The sequence below is a fragment of the Musca autumnalis genome, unplaced genomic scaffold (genome assembly GCF_047663935.1).
Source record: "Musca autumnalis isolate F117 unplaced genomic scaffold, ASM4766393v1 scaffold_2, whole genome shotgun sequence".
Classification (NCBI taxonomy): domain Eukaryota; kingdom Metazoa; phylum Arthropoda; class Insecta; order Diptera; family Muscidae; genus Musca; species Musca autumnalis.
In genome coordinates, this window is record NW_027411755.1 from 147,601,453 (window position 1) to 147,620,096 (window position 18,644).

Genomic DNA, 18,644 nt, shown 5'->3' on the forward strand with positions numbered 1-18,644 from the left:
AATATTCAAACAGACATTAATAAATATATTCTTAGCATGCATTTAAATTGCATACTTTTAGGCGATTTAGATTTTCTAAAGAGGCTAATTGAAGCATTATTTTGGAAAATCGTAATAAATTCTTTAAACTTTGAAAGATTTTGCTGATTCACTTAATTTGAATTTCGACTGCATACTTTAAGGCGATTTAGGTTTACAAAAGAGGATTTTCGAAGAATATCTTTGACAAATGTTAATAAGTCTTAAAGTATTCAAATAGATATTATTAACAGACATTAAAATTAAATACTTTTAGGCGATTTATATTTTCAAGGGGGATATTTGAAGTATTATTTTGAAAAATTCTTTAAATCTCCAAAAAGTGTTATGCATGCACATTGCATATGCTTATGCGATTTAAACTTGCAATAGAGGTTTAATTAAGATTTACTTAATATGAATTATGGTTTTAGGCGATCTGGATTTACAAAAGAGGATTTTTAAAATATATTTTTGGAAATTCTTAAAATACGTTTTATTTCCGATTTCGTTAATATGCATTACAATTGAATACTTTAAGGCGAATTGAATTAAAAATGAGATTTTTTAATGTATATTTTTTAAAATTTTAAAATCGTAATAGATATTAATAGACTATTCAACATTTATGAAGAATAGACATGCGGCAGGAGGCCTGAGCCTACAAATGAAAACTTGTCATATATATTTTTTTTTTAAACTCTCCTTTCCAAAATTCATATGTGCACAGCAAAAATTCGGATCCATTAGTCATTGTGTAACCCATTACAAAGTAATGTTAACAACAATAACTACTTATATTACTCCTTATTAAGTTATGACTACGGTGACACAGAGCGTGTGTTTCCGACTACAAATCCGCTCACCGTCGGCCGGGAATTTTTTGTTAAAAAAAAAAACAAAGAACAGTTGGTTGTGCACATGTAAGCGTTTAAACAACCCTTAATGTTCATACGCGTGATATAGTGTGTAGTGTGTTCAGCTACAAAGCAGATGTTTGTGTGTTTAAATACAGCAAAGACCGAAATAAAAAATATGAAGTGTGTTGAAATTGAAAACAAATTACACCTCAACTGTTCTAAAAATAGAAAATATTTTTTTTGCTTATAGTTTATTTTTAAACTTCCAGTGGCCATAGAATAACTAGTTATTAAGCACTACATGCCCTTGTTAAAATAATGGGTTAGTAGGGGGTTTTGTAAGTAGTTACGGCTATCAAAAAGTGCTATAAAAACCCATTATTTAGTAACGACTTCTTTTTGCTGGGTGGTGTATGAGGTGAACTAAATTTGAATCTCCTTCCAAAGAATTGCATACTTTCAGGCAACTTTGACTATTTTTGTGAATATCTTCCACATGTTATGATATATTTTGTTTGGCTGAAAATATTATTAAAACATTGTGCATATTTTTAGGGATTGAATGGGGGAGGATATATTATTTGACTATTTCACACAATCCCAAAAGACAAAACGAAACGAGCAAAAAACCTTTTATTTAATGTCCTTAACAGTTGTTTGAATTACAAATGATGCCATTGTTTTTGCTGCTAGTTTGCGTTCCTGTGTTAGGTAGTAATGACCATAAAAAAGGATGTGTTGTTGTTGATTTGTATGGGGGGTAGTATACACATGCTAATGGCCGTTAACAGGACATATAAGCATAGATATTGAATGTTTATAGATGATTATAATAAGAAGAAGGAACACTCGAAAAAAAAAAAACAAATACAATTCCTAGCTTCGAGGAATAAATAATAAGCAACAACATGGTTATGGCTGAAATGGCTGATATGTATATAAAAAACAGCATGTCATTCATTGATGGTTGAAATCGGCTAACAACAACCCTAAGCAAAAAATAAGAACGAAAAAAAACAACCACCTAACACGCATAGATGGACACAGAGGACAAATGCTAACTTCTGCTGCTGTTTTCCAATTCGATTTCGATTCTTTTTTTCGTTGTTGTTGGCTATTGTCATAAGATGTTATTACTCATAAAACGTATGGTCACTTTAAATAGATGTGTATTGAATATTAACAGCCAGCAAACAAACAAAAAAAAAAATTGACTAAAAAAATCCCATACGGGGAAGGGGAGGAAAGAGATTCTCAAGAAAGAAATAACCAAAACCATAAGGATATAATTTAATGATAAATATGACCATTTAGAGAATAGTAATATTCAGTGTGTCATCATCGGCACTTGATGCCATTACTTCAAACGTTTGTTTGGTATTAGAGAAATGGCTTTTCAAACACACACACCAAATTCACCAAATGTCTACCAAATGATGATGATGATGGCGGTGATGATTATTATTATGAAAATTACAGAAATATGTGTATAAGTGTTCAATATGTAATAAACATAAAAGTAATTTCTTTCTTGGTTGTTTTCAAGTAGTTTTTCAATGACATACGAATTCCGTTTTTTTCATGGGGGGAATAGAAATTGAGTTTTTTATTCTTGCAAGGGGAGTTTGGTGATACCGATCACGTCCCAGTAATATTTGCTGGTATTAATGGAATAGTTAAAAATAATTTTTATTAGCCTGTTAATAAAGGTTTTCTACATGGTTTTTTTCTCCAAAAAAAAAAAATTAAAAAAAATCGTATTTTATAAAACTTAAAAGAGGCAAGCATAACATTTAGTTTATAACTATTAAAAATAATTGGTATTTTTTATTATAATGGCAAACATTTTTTCCTTAATTTAAAATAATTTTTCTGGGGGTTTCTTTTTTTTCTCACATTTGTTTAAGGCCAATTTTTAACAATTTATATTTTGCCATTACTATTTTGCAAATATTGTATTATTTCTATATATGATATATTGTTACTACATGCTTGTTTTTGTTTTCTGATTATCATATATTGCATTAATGAGAGTTTTTGCTAATTTATATATGTACGTATATGTTGCAAAAAAAGTTAAAAATTTTCCAATTGTTTGTAACTGATTCAGGTGGTGTAATGTCAGTTTTTTTTTCAAATTTTAATTCATGTTTTAATTTCACTTTTTTTTGTTGTTGGTTATGTATGATATTTGAATTTTGTCAACATAACATCAAGAGGCAAATATATTCAATATATAGTTATGTAAATATGTATGTATTTATGTAAATATAGAAAATTGTAAGAAATATAAAAAAATAATGATTGAATTTCATTTCGTTGCCAATCAATACAAATGCTTGATAGTTAGATAGATATGTACGTTAATACAAAAAAGAAATACATTTATGTATTTGAGAAAAAAAACGAAATAAAGAAACAAAAAAGGAGAGAGCGAGACAGAGAATAATATGTAACTTTTCGACTTACCGAAATCACCACCCATGCCCGAGGGTCCTGGCAATAGACCAGGTATACCTTGTAAGCCCAAAAAGGCATTAGGGAAGTTGTGAGAACGTTGATTGTCCATTGAATCCATGGTTCCTTCATTTTGTCCATCGCCACGATCTGAGGGCTCAGTATCGGAGCTGTTTGAATCATCGCATGCACTTTGACCATGTAGAGAGCCCATATCATTATGTTGTTTCTGGATGGAGGAAGAAAGAGGAGAAGAGAAATAAATACAAAATTACAAAAAAACATATTTTGAATTTTGAAAGCAGTGGATAATGTATATACATAATCTAATAGGCGTGGATAATGTATTTACATTATCCAAATGACGTAGATAATGTATTTCCATTATCCAAAAGGCGTGGATAATGTATTTACATTTTCCAAAAGGCGTGGATAATGTATTTACATTATCCAAAACACGTGGATGATGTATTTACATTATCCAAAAGGCTTGGATAATGCATTTACATTATCCAAAAGGCGTGGATGATGTATTTACATTATCCAAAAGGCGTGGATGATGTATTTACATTATCCAAAAGGCGTGGATGATGTATTTACATTATCCAAAAGCCGTGGAAAATGTATTTACATTATCCAAAAGACGTGGATAATTGATTTACATTATCCAAAAGGCGTGAATAATGTATTTACATTATCCAAAAGGCTTGGATAATGCATTTATATTATCCAAAAGGCGTGGATGATATATTTACATTATCCAAAAGGCGTGGATGATGTATTTACATTGTCCAAAACACGTGGATGATGTATTTACATTATCCAAAACACGTGGATGATGTATTTACATTATCCAAAAGGCGTGGATAATGTATTTACATTATCCAAAAGGCGTGGATAATTTATTTACATTATCCAAAAGGCGTGGATGATGTATTTACATTATCCAAAAGCCGTGGATAATGTATTTACATTATCCAAAACACGTGGATGATGTATTTACATTATTCAAAAGGCTTGGATAATGTATTTACATTATCCAAACGGCGTGGATAATTTATTTACATTATCCAAAAGGCTTGGATAATGCATTTACATTATCCAAAAGGCGTGGATGATGTATTTACATTATCCAAAAGGCGTGGATGATGTATTTACATTGTCCAAAACACCTGGATGATATATTTACATTATCCAAAAGGCGTGGATGATGTATTTACATTATCCAAAAGCCGTGGAAAATGTATTTACATTATCCAAAAGACGTGGATAATTGATTTACATTATCCAAAAGGCGTGGATAATGTATTTACATTATCCAAAAGGCTTGGATAATGCATTTATATTATCCAAAAGGCGTGGATGATATATTTACATTATCCAAAAGGCGTGGATGATGTATTTACATTGTCCAAAACACGTGGATGATGTATTTACATTATCCAAAACACGTGGATGATGTATTTACATTATCCAAAAGACGTGGATAATGTATTTACATTATCCAAAAGGCGTGGATAAATTATTTACATTATCCAAAAGGCGTGGATGATGTATTTACATTATCCAAAAGCCGTGGATAATGTATTTACATTATCCAAAACACGTGGATGATGTATTTACATTATCCAAAAGGCTTGGATAATGTATTTACATTATCCAAACGGCGTGGATAATTTATTTACATTATCCAAAAGGCGTGGATGATGTATTTACATTATCCAAAAGGCGTGGATGATGTATTTACATTATCCAAAAGGCGTGGATGATGTATTTACATTATCCAAAAGCCGTGGATAATGTATTTACATTGTCCAAAAGACGTGGATAATGTATTTACATTATCCAAAAGGCGTGGATAATTTATTTACATTATCCAAAAGGCTTGGATAATGCATTTACATTATCCGAAAGGCGTGGATGATGTATTTACATTATCCAAAAGGCGTGTATAATGTGTGTATATTATCCAAAAGCCATGGATAATGTTTTTATATTATCAAAACGGCGTGGATAAGGTGGATAAGGTATTTGAATTATCCAAAAGGAATGGATTATATATTTAGACTATTCAAAAACCATGGATAAATATATTATCCAAAAACCTTGGACAATGTGTGTATGTTAATTATCCAAAAGCCATGGATAATATATTTACATTATCCAAAAACCTCGGATAATTTATTTTCTTTATACAAAAACCATGGATAATTGAATTACAGTATTAAACCCCACAGATAACGGCAATAACTCATTAACAAGGTAATCATTTATCTACATTATTAAAATGCATAGTCAGGGCAACCTCGGTGTGTGAACTTCCAAAAAATCCCATGCAATTTTTTATTCGATCATTTTTGCCCCGCTTACCTGTAAACCATTTGAATTTTCCAAAGCCTGACCCAATAACGATTCACGCATTTCACGATCACGATCTCTGGATGTTTCACGGCTGCGATCGCGATTACGCGTCAAAGGATGTTGGCCAGCTACGGGGAAATCACGATCTATCAATAAACGTTCAGGGCTAATACCATGTTGGGCACGAAACAAATCGGCACTTTTGATTCTTTTCTGGGGTGGAGGGGTCAAGTGGTTATTGCGATTGCTGTCCGAATCTGAGTGATCCCAGTTATTGGCCTATATGAAAGAGAAATAAAGGAATGGAAAGAGAAGAACAAAGAGAAAACATCGAATTTGAGTAAACCAGTTAGACATTCGAGTAAGACAAGAATAATTTTGAAGGGTTTGGCCTTGTCTACTTTACTTTATTGTTGTTATTTGATTTTCTTACGGGAGACGCTGAGGAAGCTTTCAATTCCTGTATGGCAGGTGTTTTTCCATTATTGTTACTACTATTGTTGTTGTTATTGTTATTAATGTTATGACTGCTATTATTGTTACTGTTGTTGTTGTTGTTGCTATTTGTGTTGTTGCCATTGGCATTACTGCTGTTGCTATTATTGTTGTTTGTTGTATTGTTGTTATTGCTATTGTTGTTGCTGCTGTTTAATAGATTATTTAGGGGTGTAGATGTTGCCAGTGAGGGTGTCGTAAATGGTGAATTGCCCGCGTTTTGACTCAATGCCTGTGTGGCAGCTGTTAGGAAATTTAATTTATTCGTGCTACCCGATAAATTACTGCTCAATGCATTGCTAAGAGATTTTGCCACTGGATTCAGGGTTGTTGAGCTGCCAAAGGGGTTAACGCCACTACCATTGACATCCGCCAAACCACGAATCTGTAGGAGATGAGCGGTTTTCAAGAATTCCGGTAAATGTTCATGGCCAACATTTACTTCACCATTGTACATAAAGCTGAAAAAAGAATAAAAACATATTTATGTATGCCAAAAATATAGAAAAGATTGATATTTCTTGATAATTTTCTTTGTCGTAACCTTAACTTACCTTAGTAAATTTTCTACATCATCCGCTGGCACATCCCTCAGTATAATAATGGGATGTTCACAGGGATTGGCTTTTAACAATTTACGAAAATATGGACTGCAGGCACTCAATACAACTTTGTGGGCCGTAAACGAGCGTTCATCACAGGCCAATGTGACATCGACAAAATCTTCTTCATCTCTTAGATGACGGAATGAACTTAACATTGATGTTTGATAGTCATTCCATTTTAAAGCGTATTGTTGTTGTTGTTGCTGATGCAGTTGTTGTGTTGCACTTAGTAGGGAAGCTGTCTGCTGTTGCAGCTGTTGGGTGGCGGCAGCGGCTGCTACTGCTGCGGCAGCCAGTTGTTGTTGTTGCTGCTGCTGTTGTTGTTGCTGCTGTTGATCCATTACCGAAGATGGGGCTGGCGATGTGGCCAATGTGGTATTTGCTGTTGATGCTGTTGTGGCAGGCGGTAATGGTTCCATTTTAACAACGCCTGCGTTATTATTTTCTGCTGTTTGTAGCTGTGTTGATTCAGTCATTTGCGTAATGTTGATTTTGTTCAAATGAAATTGTTGTATTGTTATGGTTGGACTTTGTTGCAAGAAGGCTACAATGGCCACTTTTATAGCTTGACTTTAGTTTTCAAAATAGAAATTGGCGTTTTTCGGTTGTAAAAAGGGTTTTGTTGTTGTTGGAGTATTTTTTTTTTGGGTTCCTTTTTGTTTGTTTTTATAGGACTTCTTTAAAAGTTAATAGTTTTTTTGTTTCTTTGTAGGCCATATGCAAACTTTGCCATTAATTGTGTTTTCTCTGGTTCTTCTACTTCTTCTTTTGTTTAGTTAGTTAGATAAAGGATTTCATTTTAAATAAACATCCATATTTGTAGTTCTTTTGTCCATAAGATTTGGTTGTTAATTTTGCTAAGATTTTGAGGATTTTTAGGTTGGTTTGGGGGTGGAGTTTTGCTTTTGTTTTGTTCAAAGTTTTAGGTTTTGAATAAGTGGACGGAATTCTGCAAATAAAGAGAGCAAAAGATAATTGGAAAAATTAGAAAATTGTTTGTATACTTTTAAGATGTATAAAATAGAGGTAAGTAATTTGTTTATGTTGGGCGCCAATCTGAAAAAGGCAAATACAATTCACACAGCTACATTAAATACATTAATAAAAATATATTTGTTTAAGATGTTGACATGAAATCGTTTTTAAGATAAAAATATAAAATTATAAAAATATATATAAAAAACATAAAATAAAAAATATATAATATAAAATATAAGATATAGAACATACAATATAAAAAATAAAATATATGATATAAAATATGAAATATAAAATATAAAACAAAATATAAAATATAAGATATAGAATATAAAATATAAATAATAAAATATAATATATATGATATAAAATATATAATATAAAATATAATGTATAAAATAAAAAAGTTAAAATTATAAAAAAATATAATGTCTACGTTGGGCGCCACTTTCAATAATTCGAAAGACTTATACTACGAATATACGTATATAAAATATAAAATATATAATATAAAATAACATAAAATAAAAAAAAATATAATATAAAATATAGAATATAAAACAAAATATAACAAATAAAATATATGATATAAAATATAAAGTACAAATTATGAAAAATAATATATAAAATACAAAATATATAATATAAAAAAACATAATATAAAATATGAGATATTGAATATAAAATATAAATAATAAAATATAAAATATATTATATAAAATATATAATATAAAATATAAAGTATAAAATAAAATGCATAATGTATAAAATAAAAGATATAAAATTAAAAATTATAAAAATATAATGTTTACGTTGGGCGCCACTTTAAATAATTCGGAAGACTTATACTACCAATATACGTATATAAAATATATAATATAAAATAAAAAAATATATAATATACAATATAAAATATAGAATATAAAAAATAAAATATATGATATAAACTATAAAGTATAAAATATGAAATATAAATATATAATATAAAATATAATGTATAAAATAAAAAATTAAAAATTATAAAAAAAATATTATGTTTACGTTGGGCGCCACTTTCAATAATACGAAAGACTTATACTACGAATATACGTATATAAAATATAAAATATAAAATAAAATAACATAATATAAAATAAAAAAAAAAAAATATAAAATATAAAACAAAATATAAAAAATAAAATATATGATATAAAGTAAAAAATATAAAGTATAAAATATGAAATATAAAATACAAAATATATAACATAAAAAAAATAATATAAAATATAAGATATTGAATATAAAATATAAATAAAAAAAATATAAAATATACGATATAAAATATATAATATAAAAAATAATGTATAAAATAAAAGATAAAAAATTAAAAATTGTAAATATAATAATAATATAATGTTTACGTTGGGCACCACTTTCAATAATTCAGAAGACTACCAATATACGTATATAATATAAAATAAAAAAATATAAAATGTATAATATACAATATAAAATATAGAATATAATAAAAAATAAAATATATGATATAAAATATAAAGTATAAAATATGAAATATAAAATATATGATATAAAATATATAATATAAAATAAAAAAATATAAAATATATAATATACAATATAAAATATAAAGTATAGAATATAAAAAATAAAATATATGATATAAAATATAAAGTATAAAATATATAATATATAATATAAAATATAATGTATAAAATAAAAAATATAACATTAACATTTATAAAAATATAATGTTTACGTTGGGCACCACTTTCAATAATTCGAAGGACCTAGACTACCAATATACGTATAGATGTTTGTAAGCTGCTGAAAGCTTCAGAGAAAATCGCTTATATGTATTATCCTTGTAAATATCCCCACATTTCAAACGTTACATTGGGCGCCACTAACATTAGTCTGAAAAGTGGACAGAGACACCTAATAATATTTATTCTCTTGACCTAATTTAAATGTAATTTCTATTATATTGTTTGGGTAATTTACTTAAAATTTTATTTCTTAACCTTTAATTAACGGCCTAAGGCCATTTCAATCAAATCACAAAAAAAAAAACACATGAGAAAACTGATCGAAACTTATCTTTAAACACGCTATTAAATCAAGTTGCTTTAATTTGAATTAAATTAAAATGCATCAAAAGACAATTAATCACTGGTGGGACACCATAAAAGTGAACCACCCCTTTATGACAATTGCGTGAGTTTAGGCGTCTGCCACAACATATGATGGCCTATAAATCAAACAAAAACAACACGAAAGATGCAATCTCCTCTAATTTTGTAGGCGCCAATTGCAGGTATTTTTCATCTTCTCTTTTGTTCGGTTTTTTTGTGAACGAAAACCATGTTGTGGGGGCATAGAAAAGGGGTTCCCCTGTTCAGTGGAATGCATCCAAAAACAACATTAAACAAAAAAAGTAATTACAACATTTAGATAATAAGAAAAAAAAACCAAACATCAAGAGTGCGTGTTACATGATAACTGCCCAATTTTTTCTTCTTCTTTGATTTGAGGTTAAAGGGTGGGCTAGAACATTTTCTTTCGGTCATGGCGTTGGCGACAAGTGTTACCAAGATGAATGATTTTTTAAAGATTTTGTTACTTCTGTGTTTCTTTCGGTTTCACCCTATGGAAAAATAAAGAAAATGTAATCTAATCCAGGTACATAGATCATGTGTAGATTGTAATCGTTATAATTACCATGATCATCTGTTTGAGTCTATGTCTGTCTGTCGGCCAGTACCAGCAACAGTTTGATAAATTATCAGACATCAATAATGACAGTAAAGTAGGTAATATCTCATGTGATGAGAAAACAAAAAATAAAAAACAGTTAGCTATGATCATGGGGAAACTACACATTTCTAATTCTCCCTTGTCCCCTCTGGAATGTTTCTGGAAAAATATTTATGTGTGAATAAGTTGTAATGTTTTTTTTTTAATATTGAAAAATATGGCATTATCTCTACTGGTAGGTATATCTCCTTGGGAAGTAGTTCCCTTAGTGTTTAGTTAGTTCTATGCCCAAATATGACTTATTGTTGTTATGAGTAAATTTTTTTCAGGATTTCAAAACCTTTTTCAATGTTTTTTTTGCCTTTTGTCATTATCTCTATGGTAGTATCTCCTAGTATTCTATTTTCCTTTGTGCTTGATTAGTTCCATTTCCAAGTGATCACTCTTCTTGAGGCACCAAAATAATGACTTATCATTGTTTTGAGTATATTTTTACAATTTAAGCCATGATTTGTGAAGTTTCAATTTATGCTGCTACTTCTTTTTTGTAGCTGGGTCAATGATTTGCCAACAACAATAAAAATATGAACAACAAATAATAAATATATTTAATTGATTAACATTTATTATTCCAAAATTTATTACCAGCAGTTAAAAAAATGTATGACTAGCTACTTGTAAATGGAATATCAAGTGTTCTGAATGAAAACTTCAACTACACATCACATGCTTGGTTCGTCTTCTCTTTATAATTAATGATCTTGTATTCTCTCACATGTACATCAATTTAATGGGTTTATTTGTGCGGATCTTGCTGTGCGGATCAGCAGCATTACAGTAATCGAATTGTTATCTTTACATGATGCTGCCACCAGCGTTGTTGTTTTGTTGTTCATGATGAAGATAAGATCAAAAATTCCCAAAATAATATTAACAATAATGATCTACGGAAGCCCAAGTTCAACATTTGGGGTTATGAACAAAAAAATGTTAAAACTTCTCAAAAATATCCATCCATAGGCATAAATAATTGTTAATCGTTTTTAATCATAACCAGTAGATATAAGTAATTATTTTGTGTTTTTTTTTTTAATTTTAAACTTCTGTATTAGCCAAGGTCAGCAGAGGCTTGAAATCATTTATCATTTATAGTATATGGTCATGTGAAAGACGGAAACTAGTTTTGGTTAGTATAAAACATAATTGATATTATTATTTAGGGATCGATTTAAAGCAAGACACTCATACATGTGTTTAGTGAGCTCAGAAATGGCAAAGGAAATAATAAAAATTAACATAAATAATAAAATCTTAAAAATCTTATATTTGTGTAAACCCCTAAAAATATGCAGTGAAATTAGATAAAATGGTGCAATGCCACCATATGGCAGCCACAAAATGGCAATCATAGTCCCAATAATTGACCTTAGTTCAATATGGAATTATACATAATTTACGTTGGGCGCCACCGACAACAAGTCAAAATACTTATACTACCTACGTACTTGCTTTTATAAATACAGAACAAAAAAGTCGGTTATACTCTCATAATCTAAAAAAAGAGATTAAATATTTATTTCCCCAAAATGTACGTTGGGCGCCAATATCATAAGATTTAAAAGTAAACAGAGACACCTAATAAAATAAATGTTTAAAAATAATAATTTTATAAATTCCTACAAATATCATTTGCACCTCTCTGAGTTTTTTTGCTTCCGCGAACGTGTTAACCTTATTTCAAAATTAAATTATATAAAATTTCCATTGGGCGCCACTCTCAAGACCTCCTAAGAATTATTCGACATAAGCTGTTATTACATGTACAGAGTAGAAAACAGTCACTTATACTCTCACATTCTATAAAAAAAGATTTAATATTTCCCCAAATTTTACGTTGGGCGCCAATTGCATAAGTTTAAAACCTAAACAGAGATACCTAATAAAAAATTGAAAAATCATGAGATTTTTTGTAAACTCCCAAAAATATGCATTGGAATTAGTCAGAATAACACACGGTCATGGCAATATTTTTTCATATTGCTGTTTTTTCAAACTCTCCCAAACAGCATGCTTCAAATTAATTTAATTACCTCAATTAAAACAACTTTGATGATAGCTTCTTCGTTTCCAATTTCCTATCCTCTTAAAATCCCAAAAAAAAAATTAAGTATTGCACTATAAATTTAAATTTACTTTGATGTTGATGTAGCTGCATTTTATTTTAGAAATTTTCTAAATTAAAATGTCAATAAAGCCGATTTTAATGAAATAATTAATTAGATTCTGTACAATGACCAACCAATGCTGTTGTAACACGGGCATTTCAAAAAAACCACATAGATAACAAAATCACAAAACATTAAAAGGTAACAACATGTGTTTAGATGTGTCGGCAACTACAAAATCCAATCAAATTTTAAAATATTCAATACAATAAAATATAAATGTAATGAAGTTAAGGAACATAAAATTGGACTAAACAGAAAAAAACGATGATAGAAAATTTGTAATTTATAAATATTTCCCACAATCAAAGGGAGAGAGGGAGAGTGAGAACTTGAAAACACATTCAGAAAATTCATTATAAAATCTACTTTAATTATTTGATAATATTACCATCAATAAGAGAAGGGGACCGGGAACTTTTAAACACCTCTAGAAATTTGTTAAATATAATTTTTCTCTTTAATAATTATATGAAAATATCAAAGCTAACATGAAATGACATAACCTTTATTCTCTTGGTCCATTTTGTCAAACACGCCCTCACCCTTGTTCCCACCCAATTATTTGTTCGAATAGATTTCGCTAACATACAATAATAAATTGAATAATTTGAAGTAATTAGTCCACAGCTAATTGTATTAATGATTTATGTAAATGTCTTATTGCAGGTCGTTGGGTCTCACATTTATTCATCTATCTGCCTTACAATGCCTTACTACTGACGGATAATTGTTGTTGTTGCAGGTTTTTTGTACTACAAACACAAAGAATGACAATTGAAAAATATTTGAAAGATGTCATGGAGAAAATTGATTCACTGAAAATACTCAAGACTAGCAAATGAAATCAATTACAAAATTTATGACACAAAAAATTAATGTAATAAGAAATTGGCTTTTAGCGAGAAAATTTTTGGCACTCAAATTTAAAAAATCAATAAATTTTATGGAAAATTAAAAACTAAGGCTTTGTTGTTCAAAGCCTAAAATTATGCAACACATATTTAACATGTATTTTTGAAGATAATAACAAACAATTTTTTCCAATTTTCAAAAATTTTAAAGACAGAAAACATTTTGACAATTGCCTATGACAATTTGACAGAAGGCTTTTTAGAAGTTCTTCTCTCCAGGGAATGACTTTTGACTAAAATCACTAAATAAAAAAAATAAATAAATAAGTTTATGGAAAATTGAAAAGATAATGGGGTTAACATATGCTTTGTTTTTAAGCCTAAAATTATGCAACACACATTTAGATTTTTATTTTGAAGGAACTAACATATTATTTTCCTAATTTTTCCTATTGGTTAAGGGCAGAAATGCTTAAAACTGGTCAATAAAAGACCGTCAACATTTCAGAAGGTCTTCAAAAATTCTTCGCTTCAGAGAAGAATTTTAATGAAAAAATCTGTCACTAAATTAAAAAAAATAAATATGGAAAATTGAAATGAGGAGATTTGCACATGCTTGATTTTTTAAAGACTAATATTATGCAGCACACATTTAGAATTTATTTTTGAAGGCCATAATAAACAATATTCAGAAGGAGAAATATGAAAGGCATAAACGCTTGAAATGGTCTATAAGAGATAGAACACATTTCAGAAATTTTGCAAAAGAGCCTTTCTCTAGAGAATGACTTTTAAAAAATAACTTCCATACACAGAAAAACGTTCGAAGTTCACATTTAAATAAGGGTTTCCCACAGAAGAAATGTCACAATATTTATTTTTAATAACTACAAATGTAACTCCTAAAAGTATGCCTCAGCCTTATATAAAAATCAAAAAGATTTGCTGTTTCCCCACCAGTTGCTGGAAACCATCGAATATAATCTTGCATTCTCTAAAATAAAAAAATAAAAAATATAAAAAAATTGGGCGCCACCGTTTCCATATTCTAAGGAAGAAGTCGTATGTTTACCTTTGGCGCCAATTACAAAACGGCAAATATTTTTTTCTTATTTCAAATCTCAATTATGTATTTTTTAAAGCATTTTCAAGATTAAAATAAAAAATTATAAAAAAATATAGTGATTACGTTGGGCGCCACTACAAGGAACTTTGCCTACTTTTAAAATGTGGTAAATAGAACGAAATAATGCGTTATATTGGGAGCCAATGGCAAATACAACTCACATAAATGTCTTAATTTCGTTCGGAAAAGTACACACCCAGCCAAAATACACATTACAAAGGGCATGTCTCGCGACATAAGTAGTTATTTTTGGCCACTTAAATAAGTAGTTTCATGCGTAGTCACGACTTTTAGTAACTAGTTATTTAACTACTTATTTAAGTGGTCACAAAATAACTACCTATTTCGCTCGACATGCCCTTGTAAAAATAATGGGTTAGTAGAGGGTTTTGTAATGGGTATTTTTGCTGGGCATGTTTGTTTAAGAGGTTCATATGAAAATAGATTAAAAAATTAATTTAAATGTAAAAAATGCCTTGGGCACCACTTTTTTATTTTAATATTCTGAAAATATAGCAAATAGAAAGAAGTCATGTGTTTCATTTGGATTCAAATCACAAAAAAGGTAAACATAAAAAAAAATATTATGAAATTGTGGTCGAAAAGAGTGGTATAAAAAAATTAAAATATTGAAATAATTATTGGGCTCCACTGCTTAAAGAAATTATATGTTTACCTTGGGCGCCAAATCACAATTACAGTTTTTTTGTTCAAAATGAAATTTTGCTGATAAAAAACAAAATTATTAAAATATATTTTTACGTTGGGCGCCACTACCAAAAACTCGAAAGATTTATACTATCTGAATACTTATAAATGTTTTTAAGCTGTTGAAGATTTCTTCCTCATTAAATAGGGAAAAACAATTGTTTATATTCTCTTTGTAAATATCACCAACTACCAAACTTTACGTTGGGCGCCAATAGCATTGGTTTGAAAAGTAGACATAGACAATTTATAAAATTTTGTCTTGATCTAACTTGTTTAATTTACTAATTATTTTTTTTTTCTTGACCTTTAATTACTGGCCTAACAAAGATCATTTCAATCATACAAAAAAAAAAAAAAATAAATTAAAAAATAGCTAAATAAATTAATAAACAAATTGACAAAATGAATTAGGAGAAGAGATCTGAAAGAGACAGAAGACTTTTCAGAAGATGTTCAAAAGTTCTTTTCTCTTTTGCTTAGAAATATCTTCTATACACAGTATATCACCTGTTCCTATAGAAGAAAAGTCTTTAAAAATTAATATTAAAAATTTGAATGATTATTAATGATTTTTCTACATATCCTTTCTGGATAATGGCTTCCAAATATATCTTCTAAACGCAGTATAACGTTTAAAGCTCACCTCTAGACAGTGATTTTACATAGTTGGAAAGCCTTTACAAACAATGTAAAATATTTATTTGCATTAATGATTTTTCTACTTTAAGCCCCTAAAAGTATGCATCAGCCTTCAACTGAAACCAAAAGATCAGCAGTTTCCAAAGCAATTGCTGTAAACAGTCGTCTATATCAGGGATGGACAAAAACACACACTTGAAGATTATAACTTGCGCTAGTGTGAGTGGAAACGTAAACAATGCATCAACCTAACGAATGTGTTTATAGTGTACGTGTGTTTCGTGTGCCCGCAGGCGTAGGAAAGTTGTTGTTGGTGGCCATCCCTGGTCTATATTCTTGCATTATTTCATATAAAGCATTTTTATATATCAACAACAAATATCAAATTTTAGGTTGGGCGCCAATCTCATTAGTTTGAAAAGCAGGCTGAGACACCTTATAACATTTTGTCTTGACCTAATTTAAATGTAACTTCTATTATATTCTTTGACTTTCTTGGCCTTTAATTAACCTAAGGTAATTTAAATCATATCACAAAAACAACATAAGAAGAAAAGGTCTACAATAGAGAGAAGACTGTGAATTTAAAAAATTATCTGTTAGTTTTGCGAAGGTCATTTTTAGAGTGATATTGAATTATTATAATTCTAATACCTTCTATAGATAAAACAATGATTATCCATTGAAAATAATATACGAACAATATTACGATATTTATTATTTGTTTGTATTTGTATTAATGATTTTTTACTATTAGCTCCTAAAAGTATGCAACGTACATACAAGAAAATCAACAGATCAGCTGTTTGTCCCCATCAATTGTGCTGTGTGGCGAAAAATTGCTCAATTGACAAAAAATTATTGTAATACATCTTACTGCATCATCTTTAAAGTGGGTGGGAGAGTGTGTGTTTTATCTACAGCAAGATATCAGCAGTATAAGCGTCAGTGTCAGTATATTTTTGGAAAATTGATATTTTACTTATGTTCTCGGAGAAAAGATATATGAAAATCACCCTTTTTTAACATGAGGAGCTTTGCTGTTATTGTTATTTTGGGGAGATGTGTATTTTATGAAACAAATTTGTTTGACTTGGGGGTCGTTGTCTTTTTGGCATAACAACAAGAACACCAACAAAAAACATTGATTTTAGTGATATGGATATGTGTATGAGCTCACAAACGATACCAGCCAAGTACTTTCTTTTCACCAATTTTGCTACAGCCACATAGTCATATTTTCCAAAATACACACATTAATAACCGTTAAAGTGTGGGAAGAAAGGAAGCACGATGAGGCGAAGGAGAGGGAGCACAGAAGGCAAGTGCTTGTAATGTATTTATAAACAACATTGGTTGACAGTTTTTTCGCTTGGTTTTTCTTTTCCCTTATTCTTTCCTTTTCCACGTTTGTTTATATAGTTGTGCGAATTGTTTATGTCTTAATATCTTCAGTCTCTGCTTAGCGACATAATAAAAACAAAATACGCGCTGAAATAATCGTAAAATAAATGTGTGGTAAATGTTTATGTTAAACTTAAAACAATTTGCAAGATTGTTATGGCAAATCTCTCTTTTTATCGGGTGACCCCCTCCCCACTGCCCTTCTAACATGTGGGAAAGCCCCAAAAATAAACAAATAGGAAGAAATTATCCGTAATATATAAAGTGTTTTAAACGAGTACATAACAAGTTTGGGGGAATTCTGTTTCGTATTAATTCGTTAGTGAGATATGACTCAGCAGCAGCTTGCTTGCTCACATGTTTTGAGTAAAAAAGCATACTTGTTGGCTTACTTAAATAAATATTATCTGTTATTATTAGATCATATTATCATATGGGATTTGTTTTTTTTGTTTCTTGTTTTTAAATACTTAAGAATTGCCTTAATGCCGTATTTATATTTTTAAGATAACACAAATATGTGTCAACTCATGAGTGACTTCCACTTCCGGAGATTTTTTTATTTTCGGCTGGTTGTTTTTTGCTTAAGATTTATGACAAATTGTTGGCGTTCCGTTCCGTTTTGATTTCATTTAATTTTGTTGTCACAAGTGGAGCAGATTTGTTTTCGATCGCTATATGGCATGTGCGAAATGCTTGGGAACAAGTTTTATTTTACTTAGAGTTGATTTTGATGCGAAATAAAAAATGCAGGGAAAAGTGAGAAATTAATTTTTAATTTTTTTTTAAATTAATATTGATTTTTAGTTTGGTTTAATTTTTGAAGTGTGGATTTTATAAAGACAGCTCTTATCTTGAAGAGAATTAGAATTTATTTCCCAACATTTTGATCAAAGTATTAAAACCAAATTGAAGTCCGGATATCCATTCGATCTTTGAAAATTCATAACATCTGATTCTAACTCTCAAAAATATACATAAAATAATAAATTGAACATAATCAAATTAAAATTGTTTGTGACCTTTTGAATGGCTTCCCAATAATTCTTCATTCATTTCCAATTAAAGAAAAAAATTAAATAATATTTTTTCAAACATATTTAGCAATATTACGTAGTTTATGTTTAACTCCTGAAAGTATGCATCAATCATAAGAA

General features: G+C 29.2%; 1 protein-coding gene across 9 annotated transcripts in view; it reads right to left on the reverse strand.

The window, feature by feature from the left end:
* The window catches only part of ab (BTB/POZ-zinc finger protein abrupt), a 181,673-nt gene that overhangs the window by 76,877 nt on the left and 86,152 nt on the right, over positions 1 to 18,644 (reverse strand). For 5 of the 9 annotated variants that reach the window (XM_073969511.1, XM_073969512.1, XM_073969516.1 and 2 more), the window contains exons 3-6: positions 6,746 to 7,745; positions 6,103 to 6,652; positions 5,706 to 5,975; positions 3,348 to 3,564 (exon numbers count right to left, since the gene is read on the reverse strand). In XM_073969511.1, the coding sequence (XP_073825612.1) occupies positions 3,348 to 3,564; positions 5,706 to 5,975; positions 6,103 to 6,652; positions 6,746 to 7,272 (1,564 nt within the window). In that variant the 5' untranslated portion in view covers positions 7,273 to 7,745. The remainder of the gene's footprint in view (positions 1 to 3,347; positions 3,565 to 5,705; positions 5,976 to 6,102; positions 6,653 to 6,745; positions 7,746 to 18,644) is intronic. The other 4 variants (XM_073969513.1, XM_073969514.1, XM_073969518.1 and 1 more) reach the window with 1 other exon arrangement.